The sequence below is a fragment of the Cupressus sempervirens genome, chromosome 5 (genome assembly GCF_028749045.1).
Source record: "Cupressus sempervirens isolate cs-2001-9-10 chromosome 5, ASM2874904v1, whole genome shotgun sequence".
NCBI lineage: Eukaryota > Viridiplantae > Streptophyta > Pinopsida > Cupressales > Cupressaceae > Cupressus > Cupressus sempervirens.
Genome location: NC_143122.1, coordinates 1,037,988,714 through 1,038,015,758, shown reverse-complemented (window position 1 = coordinate 1,038,015,758; position 27,045 = coordinate 1,037,988,714). Strand labels below are relative to the sequence as shown.

At 38.9% G+C, this 27,045-nt stretch overlaps 1 protein-coding gene across 2 annotated transcripts in view; it reads right to left on the bottom strand.

The window, feature by feature from the left end:
* The window catches only part of LOC149559482 (protein-S-isoprenylcysteine O-methyltransferase B-like), a 65,063-nt gene that overhangs the window by 21,152 nt on the left and 16,866 nt on the right, over positions 1-27,045 (bottom strand). For both annotated transcript variants that reach the window (XM_089833402.1, XM_089833401.1), the window contains exon 2: positions 17,357-17,600. In XM_089833402.1, coding sequence (XP_089689528.1) covers positions 17,357-17,600 — 244 coding nt within the window. The remainder of the gene's footprint in view (positions 1-17,356; positions 17,601-27,045) is intronic.

The following is a 27,045-nucleotide window of genomic DNA, read 5'->3' as shown; positions in this document are numbered from 1 at the left end:
TCATTTTGAAATCCATGTAAATGCCAAAAGTCTTGGCCATATTTCATGAGCATTGTATTAGAAAATTTCATTGCAAATTAATAAGATAATAGTTGCTGGTGTCATTTAAGCAATACAATATCATTATTTATCAGCAGGTTAGTTTCCATACCAACTGTTTGTAAAAATGTCAGTTGGCTGTAGGTGTTCATTTCTCATGCTTAGATCACATATATGCACTGAATATTGTCAAAATTAGTAGCACACTCATGTTAGGCCATTGTGTAGTCCATTTGGAGTCTTCTAGCATAAGAATCTCATTAATGCAAATTGAAAAAAAAAAGTCATTTAAAGCCAGTTGAAAAACTATATCAGTCATACGTCCCTTGCATGTGAATTGTTTGATGAAATTCCTTGAGCTTTCATTAGCATTTTTGAAAGCAGATTTGAGGAGGGTTATTACAGTGGTATCAGAGCTTGCTTGCAAAGTGTTTGACAAAATGTCAAACAACTGAAGTATAAAGATTTTTGGTGTTTGAAGGAGTTATAACCTGTTGGGGTTATTACACTGTGATAGATCCAAATAAGGTGAGAGTGATATTGGAGATGCAGCCGTCTACCAATGTAACGGAGGTAAAATCTTTCCTCGGACATATAGGCTATTACAGACGCTTCATCAAAATTTTTGCCAAGGTAGCATATCCGTTGGACAAGTTAACGTGCAAGGGAGAATCATTCCGATGGGAAAAGGATCAAGATGAAGCATTTGAAGGGCTCAAAGTGCGGTTGGCTACGACACCCATCCTGGCGTATCCGAATTGGAGCAAAGAATTTCATGTACATGTCGACGCGTCCAACTATGCAATTGGAGCAACCCTGGCGCAAACAGGTACCCACAAGCTGGATCACTCGATCTACTTTGCCAGTCGACTACTATCAAAAGCTGAACAGAATTACAGTACGACCGAACGGGAAGCTTTGGGGATGGTCTACGTAGTACAAAAATTTCGTCATTACTTGTTGGCAACACCGTTCGTCTTCTATGTCGACCATCAGGTTCTACTGTATATGATCAACAAACCTGTCATTCAAGGAAGGATCAGCCGCTGGTTACTCCTGTTGCAGGAGTTTACCTTCAAGATCATCGTACGGCCAGGGAAGAAACACATAAGCGTAGATCATCTGTCACGTATCAGAACAGGAGAATTGGCAGACGGTGTGAATGATGCCTTTCCCGATACACAGTTGTTTCAGATTGCTGCACTATCGAAGTGGTACACAGGCATCAGTGAGTACTTGTCAATAGGACAATTTCCAAGTAGCATGCCACCGAATGAAAGACGAAAGTTGGTGATACGGAGCCAAACATTTCAGCTAATTAATGAGCTGTTGTATAAAATGGGACCCGATCAGATCTTGAGGCGATGTGTCTTAGAGGAAGAGATCCCACGGGTACTAAAGGAAGCACATGAAGGACTGGCAGGAGGACACATGGGGCCAGACACAACTGCACAGAAGATACTCTTAGCAAGACTATGGTGGCCAACGGTACACAACGATGCCAGGGAGTGGGTCATTGCATGCAATACATGTCAGCAAGTTGGGAAACCTTTGAAGAGAGACTTCATGCCTCTAAATCCCTCTCGTGCTCAGGAGCTCTTTGAATGATGGGGTTTGGACTTCATCGGAGCTTTGAAGACGAGTAGAACCAGAAGGTGTCGTTACGTCGTCGTTGCGACGGAGTACTTGACCAAATGGGTGGAGGCACACGCACTACCAGACAACTTAGCGGTAAGCACAACAAAGTTTATTTATGATCAAATTATTACTAGGTATGGGATCCCATTGCAGTTAACGAGTGATAGAGGACATTTTGTAAACCATGTTATCCGTCTGCTCACCACGGAGTTCAAAATTTATCATTCGTTATCAAGCCCGTACTACCCAAGAGCAAACGGACAGGCCGAGGCTACCAATAAAGTCCTGGTCTCGATTATATACAAATCCTACGCGATTGAAGGCGAGGACTGGGAGGAAAAATTACCCTCCGCCCTTTGGGCTTACCGCACGGCGTATAAAGTTACAATGGGGCACATGTCGTTTCAACTGATGTTCGGACAGGAGACCGTAGTACCAACGGAATTCATGATACCAAGCTTGAGGATTGCACCGGAAAACAAGTTGGGAGACATGGAAAGCTTAAGGGAGCGGCTATACAAATTGAACAGGCTGGAGGAGAAGCGATTATTGGTGCAGTGGACGACTCAGGTAACACAAAACAGGCAAAAGGCATGGCACGATAAGCACTTGAAACTGAATAGGTTTCAACCCGGACAATGGGTGTTGAAGTACGATGGCCGAAATGAGATCAAACTAAGCAAGTTCAAGGTTAAGTGGATCAAGCTGTATCAGATCCGGGAGGTAGGCGACAATGAAGCGATCAAGTTATGGACACTCGATGGACAAGAAGTTCCCGACATAGTCAATAGGTGCAAGTTAAAAATTTATCGCACGCCTTCGCCACCCCGAACTGTGAAGGAGTAATAGTATTGTATCGAAAAAAAAAATTTTAAATTGAAAAAAAATGGAACCGTACGGATTTTTAACCTTGCTCACCGTATGGTTTTTGGAGGATTCATATTATAAAGTCTGAATTTGGTACAAGACCGTACGGATTTTTTTGCACAAGAGCATATGGATTTTTTTTTGCTAGCGTACAAACTTTCTAGTCTCATTGAAGTCGTACGGCTTCCACAACTATATTAACCATACGGATTTCATTGGGTACACATCAATTGCCGTATGGCATTTAGAGATCTCAATACGGATTTTTTTAAACAGTTATTGTACGGATTTTTCAATATAGTGACCGTATGGATTTCATCAGCTAATGTACGGATTTCTATGACGGATTTCTATGGTGAAAGTTACTGTACGACTCTTAAGTCCAGTCACACAGATTCAAGTTGCCGTACGGATTCCAACTTGATTCAATTGCACACCTTGCAGTCTGCCGTACGAGTTCAGAGAGCAACCACAAAATTCGTATGACTCACCATACAGATTTTTGAGGAAAGCCACTATACGGATTTGTTATCCTTCTGATGTACGGTTTTGTTATTTAATTTTTTAACTTCTTCAATGTACGGATTTGCCTTGCAAGATTGGAATACGGCTTTTTGCAACATCCTACTATATGTATTTTAGCACCAACATACAAACTTGAGAGCCATTTCCTTGCTGTATGGATTTTAGTGTACCATTTCAGCAAACGGATTGCAACCTCAGTTGGCCTTGGAGTGTAGGGAAATTACCACCATATTGAATTAAAATATTATTGCCGCACATTGCCATACGGTTCCGTACGTTTGGAGGAAGAAGAGTATAATAACTGACCTACAGGAATATGGAGTCTACAGGCAAACGAAAGTGGAGAAGGCAACTAGAACAGTCTGAAGTTGAGGAGGGCATGAATATGTCATGTGCAAGTAATCAAAATGAAGGCACAAGCAGTAGCAAGCAGAAGCGTAAGCCTACGACACCTATAACAGCGGAAATCACACCACAAACTATAAAATTTGAGGGGTTGAGTGGAATAGACTGCAGAAGATGGTGGCAAGAAACCCCTGATATGCATCCAGTAAAAGCCAGCATCAAAAGAGCACAAATAGAATGGGCTATTCGAATGCCTATTTTTTGCATTCGAGACTATGAAGGGTTCCTCCATGCCATGATTGAGACCTATGGCAAAGCTTCACGAAGGAGCACATTTGAGTATTTAGACAGGTACTTGGTGGTCTCATTCAAGGCAGTTGATTTCACGCAAGTCTTTGGTATTCCAGGGCCACAGGGCAAAAAGGTTCAACCGAAGAAAATTTCTAAGGAGGTAAAGCTATTTTTTATTAGACTGGTATGTGGAGATATGACGGAACCAGAGCAGGTGGCATTGGCTGCGACAACAAAGGGGAGGGGTTTAAAGAAAACAGACATTCAGGAAGGACCATGGCGATGCCTAATGGACTTGGTCAAAAGCAGGCTTACAGGATCACCTAAGACATCCAATACTTCATTTCCACAGGTGTCTACGATGAATGGAATAATGAGTTGAAAGGTGTACGATTGGGCGTCCGTGCTAGCCGAGCGTATGTATGAGTTCATGACCCTCCAGCATAAGACATTCTATATGCCTCACTATGCCACTGGCCTCTTCCTTGATGTGGCTGCACGGATGATTCCAGCAGACGAGTTGGAGGCAAAACTGGGACCACTTGCTCCTGGAAAACCCCCGATCATGCGGTAGAAGCACTTGGATACAACCACGGGGCAGAAAGGCGCTGCAAGACAGAAGAGGCCTCGATTGGACACGGGGGGTGGTGATACGGACAGCGGCCGTCAGGAGACATCTTCGTAGGAGAACAGTGTAGGGGACGAAGAAGGGGAAGAAGATGATGATGAGGAGGTTCAGGTTGTCACAGCTACCCCCTTGTTGTTTTCGCACAGTACAGTGCCTGTTACTCCCTGTTTGGTGCCAGCAGGTCTGCGCATGGCTCACATTCCAGGGTTTGGACAAGCAAGGCGGCTGGTACTGATGACCGGTGCAACCCAGCAGGCAGTCACAATAGCAACACCATGGCAGCACGGAGTAAGACCTTCTCCTATCTGGCCGAGAGTTGGATTTGCCGTAGGGTCTGCTCAGACGATAGCACCCGTCAGCTGAGGGACTTTTTCAGCCCCTATTGAAGCACTTCCGATAGCAGCACCCATGGCACCTGATGTATCTCAGCCAGCAGCCGATGTTGCTATAGCGCAACCAGCAGAAGTTCCTATAGCACAACAAGCAAGAGTTTCCGAGGCACAACCAGCAGGAGTTCAGGAACCTTCAATAGAGAACGTACCGGATAGAGGGGAGGAGATGGCCATGGAGGTAGCCGGTCTTCTAGCACCGGAGTTAGCAAACAGATAGAGTACTTTGGGTGTACACTTGGATGTCGTAGGATATGATGCAATGGTGACGGGTGATGCAGCACTTTTGGCATCACCACAGCGTGATAGAGTCGTATTCGGGAGGTCAATGCTTTTTTGAGCATGCAGTTCCACCGTGCTCCGACTCCTTGGATGACTTATGTACCGACTCCTACACGAGATGATATTTCCGAGGTAGACACTCAGCCACAAGTAGCATAGCCCGTTCCGGATATTGGACCGTCGCATTGTACTGTTGAGTGTATGGCCGACGCCGTGGAGATGGTGATGCAGGGACATTCATCAGCATGGGAGGTAGGAATGAAGGAGGCATTTCTTGCCAACTTCGCAGCTCTAGCCTCATGGGCTCATCAGGTGTTGGATTCCATGGAGACTCAGGCATTGGATTCAATTGTGAAGGAGTTGGAGGGAGTCATCTCATTCGTGCGACTTGGATGCCCAGCTGCCTTCACGGTCTGTTTTGAAGAGCGAGGTTGGCCGGATGTAGAGACTGATGAGATGCTTCAAGACTGGGCCACCATGGCAAGTTTTGGTGTGGACAGCCGTGTTGAGGTTTTGTTCCAAGAGATAGTGAGGTTGCACAAGCAGGCATACTACACTCTTTGGAAGGTGCAGGCGAATCGAGTAGCAGCTGAGAGAGCTTAGGAGGAGTTAGCTGCCAGGTTGGCTTCACAGAGAGCAGCCTGGGAATCCGAGAGGGCGGCCTGGCAATCCAAGAGACAAGCCCTATTAGCAGAGAAGGAGCAATTGGCAGCAGAGAAGGTGCAGACAGCAGCGGACAAGGAGGAGAGGGTAAAGTTGGAGCGATGATGCAGTCCGTGTTGGAGCTTCAGATGGAAGCAAAAGCGGAGCTAAAGGTTCGGAAGGAACAGGTCTACAAGCTTCGGGTTGAGTTGAGCGATCTAAGAGCACGGACCCGTCCCCCTACGTAGCATCTTGGTCATTACTTGCACAATTTTGTTGTATCGTCGTCAGGAGAGGACTTTTTTTTTGGGGGGGATGATGTAGTCAGTAAATAATTGTGAATGAGCCGACGGGTAGGATAGTATGTATTATTTGTTATGTAGCCGACTTGTGCCTGACGAGTTCCTTCGGGAACCTTCTGAAAGGCCCTTCGATAAGTATTTATACCCCCTTCGGGAAGCATTGTAATCATCAAATATCATCGAGCATAATGTAATGTTTTGGCAGAGGCGAATTACGGAAGAAGTTCTGCTATTTCCATCTATTGTCTGTGTGCATCAATCAATTAATCTATGCGGTAAACAGTATGTTTATTAGATCAGTTTGAATCAAAGTTTCCATTGTGTGCTGATTGTGCCATAATGATTTGAGGTTTTCTAACAACAGTTTTGATAGAATCAATTAGAACTTGGTCCATTCTATGAATGAAGGCCTGAAAATCATAGGATGGACTCTTATTAACATGTATTATATATTTCTCACACAAAAATTGCAGAAGAGTTGACTGTTGCAGGGATATCCCATAGTTTGAGTGAAGGAAAGTGCATGGTTTTGGTAGCTACCTTACAGCAGCAGGAGATCTGCCTTAATAAGGTAGTGTTTTAATGATTGGAATAGTCTTATACGATCAAGGAGAAGGTGGGGCCATACATTTGATCACAGAAGTGTTTGGAGGGCATCCAATTAGAAAGATTTTATATGCAATGAACTCATAGAACCAAATTGCTTGATAAATCTCTAATTGCAATCATATTACGACTCTGTACAAAGCCAAAAGGTTTGAGAATAAGTTTCAGGGGTACTTCCTTTGTAAAAGTGGGTTATTTTACCCCTAAAAATAGTGTCAGGTGTGTGGACAACAGGGTATGGTCCAAAACAACAGTATGCAAGCTTTGGATATGTCGTAATACTCTGAAAAGGGTATCCAAAAAGCTGATTCGTTTGCCAAGTGTTTTGGGAAGATTTCAAGAAAACAGCCAAAAACAGAAAATGAAGGCTTAATTGGGCTACTAGGCCTAAAAAGAGGAATTTGGAGTTTGTATGCAAGATAGAGGGCTAGAACCTTTAAACCACTTCAATCAAACCTTGTTAGGTTGGAATAGGTGTTTGGGATCATTGGGAGTCATAGACAAGTGATAATTTGAAGTTTTCCCTTTTATAGCTTTAAAGTGTCATTATTACAAAGCAAGGGAGCATAGGGACATTTGATATTTAATTAACAAATTTGTCCTTAGAGCCTTAAAGCCCCATACCCTTTGCATCAAGTGGTATCAGAGCAGTGAGTAAATCTTTGAGGGAAGAGAAGTTAAGAGTTTGAGAGAGATGGCACCTAAAAATCAAATGGCAAGAATGATAGAGGAATTAGAAGAAATCTTGTAAAGGGAGAGAAGGGAATTAGAAGCTGCAAGGGCAAGAGGATAGATGGAATAGAAGGGAGAGGCTTCAACTACTTGCAAGGATAGAGGCCTCAAAAAAAGAAAGAGAAGAACCAAGAAGAGAAGTGGATCAAACTAATGATGAGGAACATGAAGAAAGGAAAGAGCATGAGCAGCCTAGGCATGAAGAGGATGATGTTGAGGAAAGTTGGCTTGTTAGATTGGTCAAAGCAGTACAAGGGACGGGCAGAAGAGGAAGTATGGATCTACCTATATACCAAGGTAGAATGGACAATGAGGAAGTGCTTGGATGGATAGAGGCACTAGAGAATCATTTTGAGTTGGAGGATGTGGATGAAGAGAAGAAGGTGAAGTTGTCTAAGTCAATGCTAAGAATGAATGAATGAATGAAGGATTTTAATGATGTCCACAAGACCATCAGTCTAAGGGACCACAAATCAGAAGCATTAATCCTGATTCTTTTCCAGATCCAACCTCCTGCTATGAATCTTGACAATCAAACCAGCAATCTGTCATATCTTATCATCATCGAACAAACTGTGTAAGCTTATGCCATCCCCTAAGATGACCCTGTATTGGCCCCGAATATCCTCATATGCCTTGCAATCAGTAAGAAAGTGACATTCCATGTCAACCGCCCCTTTTTCGTACAACCTCTAGATCCTCCCTCCCACTCCTCTTTAGGCTTCTCCCATGTACCAGTCTCGCATCTGAGATGTGATTCAGTCCTCAACTGAGCAATTAACATCCTAGCCTTACTATTAATAGCTAACCCCAGATATGCTTGATCCCCATGCCCCCTAGAAGGATTGAAAACTTTAATATAGTGTGTCTTTTTCTGACCCATGTTAAGAGACCACATGACAATTTGAAATCTTCCCATGACAAACTTCTTTATTTCCATGTTGGTGTTAGGACACTCTTGCAACTTGATATTCCACGTGTTCAACCACTTTATGTTTTGTTTCATCCAAGTCTTCTTCCTACGAGCCAAATCCTCTTTCATTGCAATTTTGGGCCAACATTAGCTATCCATGCTATCAAGTTTCCTTAAATAACTTATTAGCTGAGTTATGGCAGCCGCCTCCAATGGGTACATACTAATTTCCGCTAACAGGATTTCATAAGATACAAAGGCTTTGACCTTGATATTAGTAGTGATTAGGTGTTTCTGGATCCTCTCTAGTTGTCTCCACCCACACTTTGTCATGTTGCCCCCCCAAACCTCACAACCATAAAGAACTACTGGAGTGACCAGCAAACCAAATAGAGTTTTCTTGGTCTTCTAGTCCCATAGCTCGGTATTCCTACATCTGTTGTGCAACAGATATAGCATTTTCCATCCCCCCTATATCTTTTTAACTCTACAAGCCTCCCAACGAAGCCTATGGTTGAAGTCAATCCCTAAATATTTGTATTCTTTCACCTTTTCTAATGGGCTGCCTTCAAAACAAAAACCCAAATGATCCTCCTTTCTTTTCAAAGAAAAAATTATGATTTTCCTCTTGGAATTATTCACCTGCATTCCCACTTCCTGACAGAAGTGCTCTAAGGCTTTTAAGTGATCTTTTAATCCCTACGAAATTGTTGATATTAAGATTAGATCATCTGCATAAAGAAGAAGCTTCACCACATAGCCAGCTAATTAAACCCCTTCGCCATCAATTGCATCTAGCTAAATTTTTGGTTTATCAATATATAAGCCAAACAAAGTGGGGGATAATGGGCATCCTTGCTTCACACCAATATCACTCACAACACACTCGAACATTCCCTCTTTAGTTCTAATTTTTTCTCTAACTTCCTTATAAAGTCTATGCACTGCTGCTCTGTACACATTCGGGATGCCTAATTCTTCCATTCTTTTCCATAGCTCGTCTCTAGGCACCATATCTGTAGTAACCCTGTTTGGTTATACCTAACTTAAACAACAACTTCTTCCTACTAACTTATGGCTTTGACATTTCGTCAAACACTTGGTAGGCTTCTTGGATATCACAAAAAATAAAGTTCCAAATTCAAGCTACATAATGCAATCAATGCTCACAAGAAATTAGATGAATGCCATTTCGACATATGATTTTTCCCTATGAATGTCTTGCAAATTAATAATCTTTGGAATGGCAAGGTTTTACATTTAATTTCTAAGTTCATTTAATATGATTTTGCTCTAACAATATGCACAACAATGATTTATTTAACGCCAAGAACCTGATCATATAATGCCAGTCCCTTGCACTACCTTGTGGGATAGTAAAACCACTAGAATAATGAAGTTGCCAGACTGGGATGTCAGTGCAGCTCCCTTCCACTGCCCTAGCCGCCTCTTATTTCAATTTCCAGCCCCAAGAAATAAATCGCACAGGTCTGCAACTGTATTTCAGTTCCCAATTGTTGACCCCAGACAATTCAGATAATTGCCGAACCTCCCAATCAAAATGCAAACACTCAAACAAAACGCAAGTGAAGCATTCGGGCTGCTGGGCCTGTAAACGTGATCCTCGTATCACAAAATTTTGCTCTCAGACAATCCGCCCAGCCTTGAATATGGGTGTTCCCTCTCTGATATGAATTTTTGAATATTAGTGAGTCCATACGTGATCTTAGGGTTAAAACGACAGCATCAAAATTCTCCAAATAGCACCCCAACTTCAATTGCCATCATTGGATGTGCAAACACAATTAACTTCCTTCAGTAAATTGGTCTCCTTAGCCATAGTAGTTACAGTAGGAGAAAAGATCGAATATATTTGCAAATGCAATTCTTAAACCACTTTCAAAATTCAATCTTTCAACAAGACAATAACTCCCAGCCACAAGAAACACAGTTAGGGAGATATAATAAATATTCGGAACCAATCACTATATCTCAGCAGCGAATTGCCCACTCAACTTCAGACCCTTATACCACAGCAAGGGCGAAGAAATCAGAACATAGGAAAAAGCCACAAAGGCAACAAAAGCAAATTAATTTTCAAGCGTGCATTTCCCAATAAAATGAGCTCCAATTTATAATCCTTTGTCGGCCAAAGTTTCCTAAAAAACTTCACTTCAAAACTTGTGGAAGTTTCCCAAAAGAACTCAACACTTGAGACTTTCCAACACACTTTTTAGAAATCTCTTAATGACATTATTATAATAACATAAATATTATTATAATAATGCAACTCAATAATTAATGAATAAATAAGAGCTCATGCAATTATTAACCTTATTTATTGCGGGTGACGACCAACGACCAAAGCCACCCACTTCACTGCCATAAATAGCAACTGCCAAAAATAGCAAGTCCACAACTAGGACCCCCAAAACACCCTGTCAGCTCACAAGGGTCGCTATGATGAGCTAACTCCATCAACTGCATAGACTTGCCAAAAACAAGGACATTACAATCCTCCCTCCTTGAAATTGCTTGCCCTCAAGCAATCCGACATACAAAAACCTCCATCGGGATCCCATAAGAATCAAATGATGTCCCTGTCCTCATTAAACCAATTGAATGCCAATAACACCATCAAACCTAATAACATGACCTGCAACATAGCATCGACTACCTGTGTTGGTGATGTAAAAGTCGGAACATCACTAATAGACAAATCAATAGATCTCAACATACTCTCCATTATACCTACCCAATCATCCTGCAGGCAATCCAGCTTAAGCTCAGACCAACTTTGTACCCGATGCAAATCCTGAACGTGTAAGTCTAATACCAAACTATAAATACTCATCGTAGTATAAACACTATCATCAGTATGATCATCTCCATCGGCATCCTCATGCTATTGTGATGACTCATCCTCAATCATGTCAGTGTAAACCCACATACCACGATTCGCTGCTCCCTTCGGCCTCAACGCACAAATATGACTTTTAGAGAAAGGCCCCTTGTACCAACAGCAAAGCTGAGGCCTCCTTAAATCCTCTCTAGAAATATCATCGGACCTCCCCACTAACTTACCCTTGTCCTCAACAACTGGTGGGGACTAATCGAGCAGAAGAACAAAAGATTGCCAAGCAACCTTGCTTCGAGAAGAGGACTCCAAGTCTTGTGCCTTCCTCATCGCTACCTATAGAGAAAATGAGTCCAAAGACTTCACCCATCCACAAAGTGGCTCAGTCAATCCCTCCATAAATAACATCGCTCGTTTGCGCTCCGAAATATCATAAACCATGACTGAAAGCTCTTGAACTCACTAATGTAGCTCTCCAATCCACCAAACTGCTTTAGTTGAGCCAACTCATGGAAGTACACCTTCGGATCCTTCCTATCAAATCTCTCGATCAGGCGATCCATGAACTTCTAATAGGAAGTGATTTGATCATGTTGCAAAGAAACTAATCCATAGTACCACCAGTCATGGGCAGCTCCATCTAGATGCAGCACTCCAAATCTAATAGCGTCCACCTCTGACATAGGACGCAAAGCCAAATATGTGTCAAGCTTATGAATCCAAACTTGAGTTGTAACTCTCCCAATACCATCAAAGTGCTCCAACATCATCTTACTAGCAACTTGTTGTAACTCAGTGTTGAGCATTGTCTCTGATGGATGGAAACATTGCAAAAACCATCCATTAATAAATGTGATTGCTGTTTGCCCCAAGGGGGCGATGTTTTTGAGGGCGGTTGATTGTGAAGGGCAGGTAAAGGATGCAAATTTTATTGCCAAACTTCTCATTGAATCCATAAAGTCCGTGGGAGTTGACAATGTTGTCCAAGTAATAATAGATAATGCTGAAGTTTGTAAGGCTACAGGTGCTTTGGTAGAAGCACGATATGAGCATATCTTTTGGACACCATGCACTGTCCACTCCTTAAACTTGGTGATGAAAGCAATTGGCACCCAAATTGAATGGATGAAAAAAGTGTACGAGGAGGGTGAGCAGATCCAAATGTTTGTGACAAACCACCATATGTCACAAGCAATTTTCAAAACTTTCTCCCGCTTGGAATTATTGAAGGTAAATTTTAAACTTTATTTAGCTTCATTTATCATTTTAATTTTTGTGTCATACTTTACATAATTTAATACATATTTTTAAATTTTTGTGTTATTATATTAACTTACAATTTGAATTAACATGATAATTGGTTGCTGAAACAAGGTTTGCTTCACACACAATCATCCTTAGACGACTTGTGAGGGTGAAAGAAGCATTGTGTCAAATGGTTATTAGCAACAAATGGGGTGGATGGAAGCAAGCTAATACACAAAAGGCTAAAACTATAAAGGATTTGATCTTGAGTGATGATTTTTGGAATAGGGTGGAATATGCATTAGAACTCACCGAGCCCATCAAGTCTATGCTTTGGTATGCCGACACTGATGAGTCTTGTTTGGGGGACATATATGATGCCATAGACTCCATGCTAGAAAGAATGAAATCAGTAAGTTTAAATTTTTATACAATACTCTATCCTTGTTTATTGAGAGATTTTGATTTTTGATTTTAATTAAGTTATTAACACTACATCAAGAGAACTTACATGTACATCATTTGACATCCCAGGTCATTCAAAGGAGAGAGCAAGATCCTGAGGATACCTTGTACAATAAGGTGAAGAAAATTGTTCTACATCGCTGGAACAAGATGACTACACCTTTACACCTCTTGGCATATGCACTTTCTCCAAGATATTATTGTAGTGAGATACTTCCTATTCCTAGTAGAGTGGCACCATATAGAGATCCTGAAGTTGCTACTGGGTATAAGAGGGCATTTAGCAGGCTCTTTAGTGATCCTGATGTGGCATTGAATGTTAGGAGAGAGTTTGTAGATTTTGTCTCAGGCAAAAATGCAAACCCTAATGCAATCAATGACCAAAGTAGAATGGAAGCCATTGGATGGTGGTACTTACATGGGCAAAGTTACATATACCTCCAACCTCTTGCCATTAATATCTTGTCACAAGTATGTATTTAAGTTTTTTGTCCTTTTCTTATGGCCACTTAGCTTGCCGAATTAGCACTCTTAAATTCCTATTGAATTGTAAAATTACAATTTCTAATTTTTTTAAATTGTGTTGGTTGTCTCTCTAGGTTGCGAGCTCTTCTGCTGCTAAGCGAAATTAGAGTACATACTCCTTTATCCACTCAGTGAAGTGTAACCGATTGGGTTCGAAGAAAGTAGAGGACTTGGTATTTATTCACAACAACTAGCACCTCCTATCACACAAGGATCTAGGATATAAGAAAGGACCAAAGAAGTTGTGGGATGTACTACCCGAGACTTTTGACTTGGATATGACTATCCAAGATATATCTAGAATTGCCTTGCTAGATGTTGAATAGGGGACTCCAAGAAACATTAAAATTTATTAATATGTATGCAGCAATTTAAAGACAGAGCAGAGACAAAGATAAACCATGGTTCATTATAACATATATGCGCTAGGCAGCCAATAGGAGATTATCGTGAATGAAACAAATAGTACTAGATAATATCACATTAAAGATAAAGGATGGCCAAAAAGATTATAGTTTGTATTTAGAGACTTTTTCATAAAAAGTGATTAAAAGAATAAATGACATTTTAAGAAAAATAAGAAATGCCTTTTCATTCTAAAAGGCATGACCTTTAGAATCAAAAGCTATATTGAAAATCAAAATCATTTCACAAAAGTGTGAAAGAGGGAATATAAGAAAGCAAATGGATAATACGAATTAAGAATAAAATTTGAAATATATATATAATGCAGATAAAAAGCATGAAAGAGTAAGCTGTGGAGAAGTGAGAATGTGAAAGTGGACATAGGAAATAAAAGAACGTGAAGAAAATTAAGAACATAAAAATAATTTATGCTGAAGAGTGAAAGTATGTAAAGATATACTTGAAAAATTAGGAAAATGTGTGGAGCAAATTGATAAAGTAAGGAATATAGTTTAATATATATTCAGATTTGTTAAATCTGATATATATATATATATACACACACACACACACACACACGAAAGATTGCTGCTCTATTAAAGACAATATAAAAAGGGGAGATATTTGTAGAAGTGAATGTAGTCTTGATGCAAATATACATATTGACTTGAAGAGAAGAAATTGTGCTAAGAGAGTGTCCATCATCAATTGAAGCAAGCAACAGTATCAAGGTGGGAAATGAAGTTTACTTGCAATAGGTTGGTGCTCACGAAGACAAGCAGAGGAAGTTGGTGCTTCCAGTAGGTCAGTGCCTGCGAAGTGTGGGAGTTGAAGCTTCCAGTGAGTCAGTGCTCATAAACTTAGGGGTTGGGGCCTCTAGTAGGTCATAGCCTACAAAACATTGTAAAAGAACAGTTTATATAAGAAAGCATTTATTTGTCGTGGTTTTCTCCCGCATTGGGTTTCCACGTAAATCATTGTGTCACGGTGTTCACGAGCACAATTGTTTATTTCAGCATTTGACGTTATTGTTTGGATAAATGTTTAAATTGCAAAAGTTGTTATTCTACTAATTCACCCCCCTTCTCAATATAATTGTGTGCTCTTTATTTTGATGGCTGGAAGTAAAACAATTAAACATTTATGTAAAAGTCAAAGTAAATACATCATTCCAATTGCATTTTCCTTTGCTCATCTCTATTAAAAACTAAGAGAGGTAGATCTAGAGGGTCTAATCCTAGAAGTCTGTACTAGGCATGACTATGCATCCTTGCTCAGTATGTCTAACTCGGTCTGTGGCTCATTCTCCATCCTAGATGTAGCTCCACCTCTAGCTTCTCTTGGTACTAGCGATGACTACTCATTCAACTCAATATCATCCAATGTGAAACCAAATCTACATGGTGAATTCAGAACACGGGAACATCATTTGGTAGTAGAGAGTAACCAGAAGTATTGGACTGAGTAGGTATGCTGACTTAGAGAGCAGTTGGCAGCTTCCAAACCACCTCCTTAGGGATGATTCTCCCATTTTATTCTGTGTCATCGTGAGACATTTCCTTCTTTTTCTTTTTTTCTTTTTTTGGGGGAGGCGGGGGGGGTGATGTCTATAAAATTAGATATTATTAATATTAGCTGACCTTGACAGTTGGTAGGCGCAACCCTTGACACTTAGATATGATGTACTAGGGTCCGAGAATAATGATTGTGGTGCAATCATTATGAGTATGTCTGATATATGGTTGTAAACATTTTCTAATATTAATGAAAATTGCTTGATGAGTCCTCTGATACTTTGCATTGAATTACATTTCTTTTTGTTACTATATATTCTCATATGCATTAAACTCTTACCCAAAGGGGCAAACATAGGTTTTGGATGTTTTAGTGAGGGTTAACAATATGAAATTCATCCACACATTCTTATAAGATTGCACCCTCCATCGCATAGTTGATTTGGTGAAGCAAGGACTATTTTAGTTTCACCCCATCAATAGTTTCTTGCATTGTTAAGATTAGCTTAGATTCCTAAAACTCAATTCTTTTTACAGTTTGTTTCATTCGACATGGTCAAAGAGCTCAAATTTCCAAATCATTCACATCTAGAAATTTTATGTCCATTGAATGAATAACATAAGTCCCTATATGGTTATATCAAATCACATTACAAAACTATGTTATATCCAACACAAAGTCGCTAGTTCGCAGTGTGAACCATGGGGTTACCTTATTTGATCACATTATCGACAGATTGTTTAGCATATGATATTTCATTGTTCAAGAGAGGATAGAATACTTGGCATTTTATTCTGCATGTTGAGTGGTTATAAAACTCGCATCAATAGGTAGCACCTATTTGTTGAAACTCATTTTAGATTTACTTTCATTATTTAGATAGTAATTTTTTTCCAAGTTTGAAGTTTCATTATAATTTTGTAACTCTCACTCTCTAACTTTGTCCCAATAAAGCACAACAGATTGGCAACACAAAAGGCAATGGAGTTAAATTAGGTACATTCCAATTTGCATCTTCTTTCATGCAAACAAAATGACTATAAGGAACAATGGGATATAGACTCAAAACAAGATGAGTTGGATGCTTCCACTACCCAAAATTCTTCATTCCTTGATTTATATAGCTAGCATACATTTAGTGAGAGAACCAATCACACTCCTTGTGAAATGTCTATTCTACCAATACAATCTAATGACAATAACTAGAAGGTTGAACTTTGCTAAGACCCGTATAATATTGATTGCTGATATTATTAATTTTAATGTTGAATAATGAAGATCTATCATGAAATTCCAGTTTGTTAAATTGACATCAAAGTAGAACTGTGAATCTTATGGTGGTTTTTGTTCTATTTATCATAAAAAGAGCCTGACCTCAAATCACAGTTTTCTAAACCTAATAAAGCTTAAATTTTCTTCCACAAATGAAACGTGATCCAATATAAGAATCGACAAAGCCACAAAACTAGGTGTTTGTTCAAAGAGCCAATCCATGCACGTAAGTGAAAAGATCAAATATAGACTCCTCTCAGCCTTCCATGACCATGGGAAAGCCTAAAGACATTGGTCCAAGCTATATAAAATCTGAAAACTCTTCATCTAGTGACTACCTTGTATCACAATGAGTTTGCCGCTTTCTGGCAAGTTTGATAGGATCAACAAAGAGTTCGCCACCATCTTGACAACTCACCACTAATGAATACACATTTGCCACTTCACGACTATTTCTGATCTAGTTATTTCAATGGACAAAACTTTTGCATATAAAATTGAAACAAGGAAACTTTTTATTTGTGAAACCACACTATTCTTCACATTGAGTTAACAACACAACTGCATTTATGAAGACATCACTGAGCAGAACCAAACCCGGAAGATTGAGATATATGGAAAAGAATCAAGTTTTCATAGTCAAAAGTAAGAGATGTATACCCTTTCCATGTATTTTATTCCTCACCCTCGCCCTTGACATACACAAAAGACATACTCAACTAGAAGAACAGGCGTATAATAAGTTTGGTAAAAAATGGCCTCCATTTTAATAAGATTAAGAAAATTTAATTTCCATAAAGCTAAATTATTCTCATATGACTAGATAACATTTTAGTTAAACTGCTGGAATTTCTTATCTAGATAGAAATTTACCTATAAATCCCGTAAGTGACTAGCTCATGGTCATGTCGAAGATATTTTTTAATATCATGGGTAAAACTGCTCCGAGCAGTAAGTATACCACTTTTTCTGATAACTTCTCCAGTCACAACCATTACGAGGCCTGTGTAGTTTACCCACCAATGTGTCTTCATCTTTGGTACAAAAATAGTTTCTATTGAATATTCTATCAGCCCACAAATCATAGCAATCACGTAAGGCTTGCTGATAAGTAATGCTGCAGTCAAAGTTAAAAAATGTCAACTGCACATTTTCAAACAAAAATGAAATTCCGAAACGGGAAAAAGAAATATAATTAAATACCACATTTTTGAATTTTTCACCTATGATAGGAATCAAACTTTCAACAGTAAGGCATGTCTGTGTATAATTATTTTCTGCAGATGTTCAGAAAAGAGAATGAAAATAAAATAAAAATTCGAGTGTGAAGAAGGTATTTTCCAAAGCATGTCAAATTATGAAATTTATTTCTGGTTAAACTATGTAATTTTTTTAGTCAGACACATTGACCTAGATTTCATGAGTGGTGGTTCACACAAATCCATCTCAAATGAATGGCCTACTTAGCATCTATTGAATCTAAGCGATGCTTACAGGTGTCAACTATCGGGACTTCCCAGAAGGTCACTCATCCTAGCACTACTCCAACTCACACTTACCACGAAGTTCCCCCAAGGTCAAGCTCACTTAGTTTGCTACAATGTTTCATCATTGTGAGCATTACCTAGATGCAATATGTGCTAAGTAGGCGAATCATCCTCATTAGAGATGGGTTTGTGTGAAAAAATACTAATGACAATGGTTCAATAAATATGACAAATAAAAGAAAATAAATGTCACCAAAATACTTAGATAAATAATGATCACAATGAAGGAATGTGCTACCTAGCACCCTTGTATTTAAACAACCCTTAACCACACACACTGATGATAATCATTCTCATAGCAACCCCGTCTCCGGTAAATAACATTTTCATCGTAATTATCTTACCAACTGCTATACATTAGATTTGTTGAAAGGATTCCAGTTAAGTGGAGTTCATTAACATCATTTAGTTAGACTAAATGAGATGTCCCAGATTCATGACACATGAATAGCTGCACGTAATTTACTAATTGAGGGCTCTATGCAACCTCAGTTCAAGGACATTTTAACAAAAAATGATCCCAGGATTGTTAACTTCTACTAGTCAAGTGTTGGAAAACCTGGGTGGGTTCTCTTTAACAATATATATGGATTTCATCATATTATGACTTAATATTATTAATAATAGACAGCTTCTCAATGAAAATATATCAAGGAAATGTAACATATCTTCCACTTGACTTTGTTGGGATCACGATGGACCACCTTCCCCCCTTCAATTCTCTCTAGACGCCCCCCTCGCCTCCTTCCTTCCCAGCAGGAGCTGAATGAGCATGTCAAGCTTGACATCTATAGACAATATATTATCATGACATGGAGTAAACCTCCTGGGGGGCTTCATTTGAGGATGGCCTTCTATGTTGAGCACTACATAGATAAGGGTTATTGTGTGCCCTTCGTACCTCACTCACCATTGGACTCATGCCCTCCTCATCTCGGCATCTTTTATAGTTGGCTCCCATTGGCTACACATACAGACTGACCACCAAATTGACAAGGAGGATAGAATTTTTTGTACTTGTCCCTTGGAAGAGGTGGAGACAGAGACTCATTTTGTTTTTCATTACCCCATCTAATACAAGATCAAGGGGAGATTCTAATGCTTGTTCAGAAAGTACAAATCCTCTCTTTATTTTTTTGATACACTGATCAGCAGTGTCTTGTCCTTTATATCCAGGAAGCCATGCGGCTTCAAGACCGCGCTCTGCAGCTTCAATTCCCATCAAGACAAACTTCTGACCAGCTAATCACCTCCTTCGCTCTTGGGTCTCCTACACGGGTGGCAAAGCTGTCACTTGGTCATTCTTCAAGGGCCACTAGATCTTTGAGGCCTCGCAAGGGGTACTATTGGCAACATCATCACATCTCTAGTGGTTCTCTCAGATGACCCTCAGTTCTGGACTACTACTCACCTATGAGAAGTATCTAGTCTTTTCTTGTTCTACTCTTTTGCTTTCCTGTTTGCTCTTTCCACAGACATCATTTGGTGCTCCCTTTGTTGGTTGTTGCCTTGGTTGTACGTTTTTCAGTCCCTTAGACCCTTGTGGTCTCTTGTTCAACAGTACTAAATTCATCTTATCTTATCTAAATTGGCTTCATTCTTGGAAACCAAAGGTTTGTTAACTTTGAGGATGCTACTTATTTAATCTACTCTTAAAACAACATAAATGCTAAAAACGATTCAACATTTGAAGATTGTTTTTGAACAAATGTACGGATTAATTAATAGATCTGTTCCTATTCTAAGTTTCAGAGACAAATTGCAGAAAACAAATGTATCCTTCTAGCAAATTAACTCAAATCAGTGGATGCTTACATTAATGAATCCTCGGTATCGAAATCACAGAAATTCTTTTTTAGATCCACGACATACAACTCAAAATTATTGTAATCTGTTTGTTTGATTCTTTCCTTGGAAGAAGGCCATAAACAAAATAAAGTACATAAATACTGCAAAGAAGAATTCAAAATATTCTTTGTATTCATGTAAATTTTTAAGTGTACATCATCTAGACGATTTTGCAATAACAATTCCATTTACATTTATGGTCTGATTTGAAATTGCTATACAGATAGTAACTGTCATCTATAGACTCTAGACTCTAGATATAATATGAGAATTTCCGACCCTAAAGTACAATTAAGAACCCTTTGCATTGGCTTGCGATCCCATTTTAAAACAAAAGGGGGGTGAACATACCTAAAGCCAAAATGCAGATGACAAAAGTGAACATGCCAGCAAGGCATAACCAACCACTAGAATAAACAACAGCACTTCATGCTTGCTGCAGACTATTAAGGTCCTTGAAGATGTTAAAACTGTTTGAACTTGCCTTGATGATGACCTGCTCATACCAGCTTGTTGCGCAATGGACCCAAAACAACAAAACAGCCAAGATGGTGTGCAATTCAAAAGAATATTCCTCCTGATATGTCATCATTGATTAAGATGTGTCATTGGTAACCTGGTAACTCATTAAAATGCAAATAATATTGCATTTCACTTTTCTCCGTTTACATTTATGGAGACGATTTGGTTAACACTGGCCTTGTGATCATATTCCTTACCAGTGACTTGGCTAGTTGACGTAGCGACTGTGACACCAAAATCTAATTCTGATAACCCATCCAAGGCTGCACAAGAGTTATCAAGCAATCTGTCTTCATCTTCATTAATAGAAAGAATCAAGGAGGCAGTAATTTGTGAAAACTCATTTTTCTACTCTGCATGGCTTTTTAATGTCCCATCCTCTTTCCAAAATGATGGCATAGGGGAACCCTCTAGACTTTCAAAATAATTTAATTTTCTGGATGTAAAATCATGCAATTTATTATGATGTATGAACAAACTTTTAGCCAACTTAAAATTACCGCATATGTTCTTTAAATGTGCAAAGAATCTGCATCAAGGCATTATAACTCAAAAAAATGTTGAAAACCTTAATCTTGAGGGCCATATGCTTCTCCCAGCATTTGAACTTAATTTCCACCCCACGATGTTCCACAAATATGCTCCTTAAAGCATGGTAACTTTCCTAGGTTTTATCAACATGTTCCATAATTTTATACAATTTTCTGCTTAGCAGACCTGTAAAAAAGCCAGGCTTTACTTACTTCAATTGTTCTATAGCTTTTCCTCCCTATCTTTAGCTTCTTCCAACTCATTTGCAAGACTCCTTTTTTCTCTTCTGGGTAAAGGGAGTGAGACTGGGGGAAGAGCACTCATTGCAACATTTAATCTTTCATGTAATCCCATATTCCATCTATTGCCTTGTCAAGATCAGCTTGCAACTTTTTAACTGCTGCCTCTATAAACATTACAGAATGTACTGCTAAACTAGCAGCTTGAGTGGCACTTGTGTCTCCCAACCTCTCGACAGTGAGGCTTCTCCACTCAACTGAGTTGAGCTCTAGATGCCCATAGGTTGATCTGTAGCTGGAGAAATTGCCCATATGGGCAAGGCATTTGGGTCAAAATACATATCATTAGCTTGTTCCTCATTGATCAATGAGTCACAACCCTCATGCCTCCTGCAAGTGTCAAATGCAATGACAGATGACACATCCCAAACTGATAAGAGTAGACAGCCACCCTTCCTAACAAATTGTCTGCCTTTCTCCGGAGTCTCTTTCCATATCCTTTTTAACTTTAGCCCAAAAATCTGAGATGGCTTTATCCTTTTTTTCAGGGGTGATTTCTTTGACTTGTTTTCTGATTTGTTCTCTTTAAATCTTAAGGACAAAGTTCCTAAACTCTTTTGTAGACACAAATTGATCATTTGTCATAAACTTATCACTAGCCAATGGTCTCACATCATCTAAGAGCTGATCTGAAGTTTCAAAGCTTAAGAGTTAAAAGTTAAAACCATCATTTCTTCAAGGGGATATTCTATCTCAACCCTGGGAAGAGGGTTTACAATATCCCTTATTTTTGGCAACTGCAATAAATTATCATCGATGAGGGGATAACCAGAGTTGGTGAAGGAAGAGGTGACACTTGATGCAAAGGTGTATCACAAGTTAGGCTATCTAGCCTGATTATTTGTTGCAATGTGGAAGGGGCAGATGTTGATGAGGTCAAAGAACTCCTTGGAAATTTAGGTACATTGGTGAGCAATTGTGTCTTGTTCTAGAACATTACCCTAATTTTATGAACCAGATCTTCAATTTCCATATAGGCACCTACTTTATCTGAGAGGTTTTCCCTCAAACTCTTTTCTTCAGCAACTTGACTTTTTTCCCACATCTCTCTCCTCCTTGCCACCTCAGCCTCAGTACCACAATTTCTTCTTAGGTCCTTAATTGGGCAGAAATCATGTTCACATCCACATGACTTGTTAGCTACTCTAGAATTATGAATGAATCTTTTAAGATCACACATCCTCCCACATCTATTTTCAGCCTGTAAGGTGCCAACTTTGAAGATAGAAGCTCAAAACCTTCTTTTGCAGTGATTTGAGAATAAGAGAATGAGACAGTAAAAGGCAGAAAATAAATCTTCTAAAAATTCCTGAAATAAGTCTTACAAGACTCATTCATTTGCCACATAATCTCTAAAAAAGAAATCCTTTTTGGTATTTTTTTTCGATACATGGTGAGCACTTTCAAATCCATATATCCTAATGGCAGTAACATTTACAAAATAAAACCAATCACCCCAATTGTGATTGACTTGCAGTTATGATTGCAGCTTTTGAAGCCTCAAGAATCTTCTGACTTTCTCCATCCCTGTGACCTGCGACCAAGGTAGGTTTTCTTCATTCATTCCTTGGCTTGTCCTGCAACCTGCGACTAGGCTCACCTGAGAAACTATGACTGTCGCCAACAGCCACAACGACGTGTTGGCTTTCTGGTTTCCTTCTTGAAGAAGAGCTTGGATCTATAAGACTCTGAAGAAGTAGATGAGAATGTACTCCAACATTTGTCAGGCTTAACAAGATTAGCAAAAGACAAAGAATCTTGGATCACCGCTTATATTCTTATCTTCTTCCATTGTTCTTTATCGGCCATTTTTTGTCAACTGTGGCCACAACCTACTAGTGTTACCAGCATTCAAAGGGACCCAACAACCAACTTGTGAAACTGCACTACATGCAAAGATTGTTACCCAAGCATGCTCTTTCAATCATCAAATGATACTCCCACTTCCAAAAGATGCTTCAACGAGAAAGGCATGAACCAATTCTCATCCCTAAACACGTGGACCCAGGAGAACAACATTTATTGAAAAGACTAACCACGGTGGAAAAAATACTCATTACAAGAGTGAACCCACTATTGCGACTCAGAACTTTGAAAGCCAGTACAAATATCGGGGTCACACAATAAGCATTGCAAAGAATATAAAAACATTGCAAAGGTGCTTCCATGTAGAATAGAAGAATTAAATGTACTCGTAGTTTGGAGATTGCATACACAAGGCTATTATTACGACTGTTATGTCAGCGGAAGCCGCATCAAAGATGCATTGCACTACAAGATCAAATATGACCCATACTATAACAATGTTACCATTAATGTTGAATATCTAGCAAAGATCCTGAAACAAGAACAAACATTTCAAGCATGCTTAATAGCATTAAAACAGATGAAGGCATGGTGGCACCAAACAACAAAATAGACTTAATGAAGACCCAAATGAAAACAGTACATCTACACATCATCATTTATGTCTAGACAACAAAAAAGATGTCGTGAGATAGAAATTATTAAGCAAACACTGGAACTTGGTGATAACAGAGACAACATCATTAGTTGTGATGAAAAGATTGTCATTGATGTCAGGATACTTATGTTGGAAGTTTGTCAAATTGATATCAAAAGTTTCAGGATGGTTTTTCATGAAGTAAAGAAGACAGCTATAGATGCAAATAGTAATAAGTTTTATGAAGACAAACCTGTCTATAGTATATACACACAAAAAAAAGATGATCCTTTCTATAAGACATTTTCAGTCAAGTCTGAAGTTTCTACAGCAACCATAATCTATGTGTGGTAACCATGGTGCTCAGTATGACAAAGACAAAAGGTTCAGTGAAAGATATTTGCTTAAGCCCATTGAATTTGGGAAGTTTTCGATAAAAACATTAAAGCATCTTCTGCAATTGAAAGATCTCTGCATCAGACTAACACAAAGTCAAAATATAAACAAGTGCACAGGAGCGAAGTCATTTAAGATGGTATAGTCAGCATCGAGAGTTCTATGTCAGCCACTTTATTAGCCTTGTCAAGTCATACGTTGGTATTAGTCAAAATATAAACAAGTGAACAGGAGTGAAGTCATTTAAGATGGTATAGTCAGCATGGAGAGTTCTATGTCAGCCACTTTATTAGCCTTGTCAAGTCATACGTTGGTATTAATATCAATGAAAATCTGTACTGTAAAAATCTCAGAAGATATGGAAATTTTTGAGTATCATTCCCTGTGAGTTCGTGAAGGAGCCTCAAATTGTATTTAATCGCATATGATGGTGAGGAATGTCAATATATGTGCAAGACAAACAGAGCCCGACATACACCTGTCTATATACATTCAAAATGCAGAGATAGCTTCTTCAGCAATACAATGGCAATTTATAACATCAAGTCTATTAGTTTGATCAGAGTCACAGCATACAAGGATATCGAAGGTAGTAGAGTTTAAAGGAGATTGAAATTCGAGTCAACAGAGTTTCACGGCAATCACAAAATACAATGAAGAGCAGCAGTAAAGAGCAGAAGCAATATATCTTTTAGGCCCCGATAGAATTGAAAATATAATTAACTACAATGGCCAAGTATAGATGACATGAAATGAAAGCAGCAGATGAATTCGAAGGAAGCAGCAATATGAGCCATCACATATAAAAAGACAAAAGATATTTACCAATCAAAATCTCCACATATAATAATTACAAATTTGGGCAGTACTATTTAACGTGGGAATCTTGGTCGCACATAATAGACAAAGGTATTGACAAATATAGTTTGTGTCAAAGAATATGCAGTGATATAGATTCAAAGAGAAGTCCAACATGGATGGACATGTTAATAGCGTTGGAATAAAAACATCGATTCAGGTATCGTTGTTGGTTGTTAAGAAGAGTGACAGAGCAAAGGTCCTTGTATCAAACATGTCTATGGAGCCCGACAGAAGATGTATCTGTACAGAACGGTAGCAAGGTGAAATCCCAGTGGCAGAACATCCGACATTGAAGATTCGCCATATATCTCCGATAAGAGTGTTTCTAATGAAAGCGGGATATGTATCTTCAGTAGAGGTGGATAAAGCAAACAGAGCCACACATCATAAAATAACGTGAGTATGAAAAGAAAAAATTCGTCTCAAATTCATATTGAAAGGAGACACCACGAAAGTATCCAGACACAAAGAATATAATGATGCCCTCAAACAAACATTGAAGTTGTAATATAAATTATAAAAGTGGTACCTGCAGAGGAATTAATATCGTGAGTTTCTAGATGAAGCATATTTCACCAAAACATTGTGATGAGTACTATGATTATAAAATGTATATTACAAGCTCTTAATTTAGTTTGTTTAAAATAAATAAAGGGAGGAGAGGTGACTCCTGAAAGATAACAACATCAAATATAAGTAAGAGATTATTTCATTTATGAAAAGTGTGTCAGCAGATTGAATAAGAAGAAGTAAGTGCCTAAAGAAAGAAATATATATTCAGATTTTTAATCTGATATATTTATCAGAATACTAAGGGAGTAAGAGGGATATAAAAGAAGACATATTTTTGCAGAGTTAATGGCTGACAAAAGGGGGAGTATATTTTCAGAATTAAGAAACAAATTATATCCATCAATAGGTTGAGTAAGCAACCATATAAAAGGTGGAGTCTCAGATTTAACATCAGAAGTGGGAGTAGGTGCTTCCAGTGGGTTGAAGCGTATGAACTGTGGGAGTTGTAGCTTCCAGCGGGTTGGTGCTCGTAAAATCGAGGTTGGAGTCTCTTGTAGGTTAGAGCCTACAAACATATTGTAAAAAGATTCAAAGTTATAGAAGAGCAATTATTTGCCATGGTTTTCTCCCACGTTGGGTTTCCACGTAATATTCTGTTATTGTGTTGAACTGCATAATTGTTGATTTCTATATCTAAAATAATGTTTTGAATAAAAGTTTTAAAATTGGCAAAAATCATTAATATACTGATTCAATCCCCCTCTCTGTATATTTGTGTGCTCTTCAAGTTGGTCTCAAATTGACTCTTCTTCAGTAAACGAATACACCACTGGGGGTTTACTCAATATGGCATTTCCCAATCTCTTCCAAATGGATCTACACAACACATGAAACCACCACTTAAAGAAGTGCAAATCCATGAGTTTGCTCTACATTTAATGAGGTTTGACAACCACAAGTTTAGAAGGCATCCCTACTTTTGAATTTCATCTTCGATCTCATGGTGAGGCATCATAGCCAAGCACCTCCAGTTATATTCATAAAGAGAAATCTGGAATAAAACATACCAGCCACCATCGAAAGTCTGTACACACCTCCCAAATCTACCAGATAAACAACTTGCTAAGGAGCTCCTGCACTTTGGATCTTTAATCCATGGTACAGGACCATATTGAAACAAGTGTCATTCAAATGAACGAAACTGATCAACCAAATAGGATCACTCACTCTATTCTTCACACTAACTACAACAAACACAAAGTAGCCAGATTTACATCAATAACTCTCAAATGACACCACCATCTAAATGTTATCAAACAAAAAAATGTTTGGAGAGCATAATCAATAACCCTCATACCATAGCATTGTACTTGCACTAGTGGTTTACAGTCTTTTGTGAATAAGTGATCGAAAAACTCCCCAACATAGAAAACTATCGGTATAGATGAGTGTTAACATAGAGGTATTGTGTATGTGCATAGGCTTCTTTGGATCTGAAATGCACCAGAGATGGATAAACTCGTTTGGAGCAATTCTGTAAAACTTGAAAGAGCGCGAAGGTTTTTTGATGTGTATGTCAGCACTTAGAACCCTCATGATGTA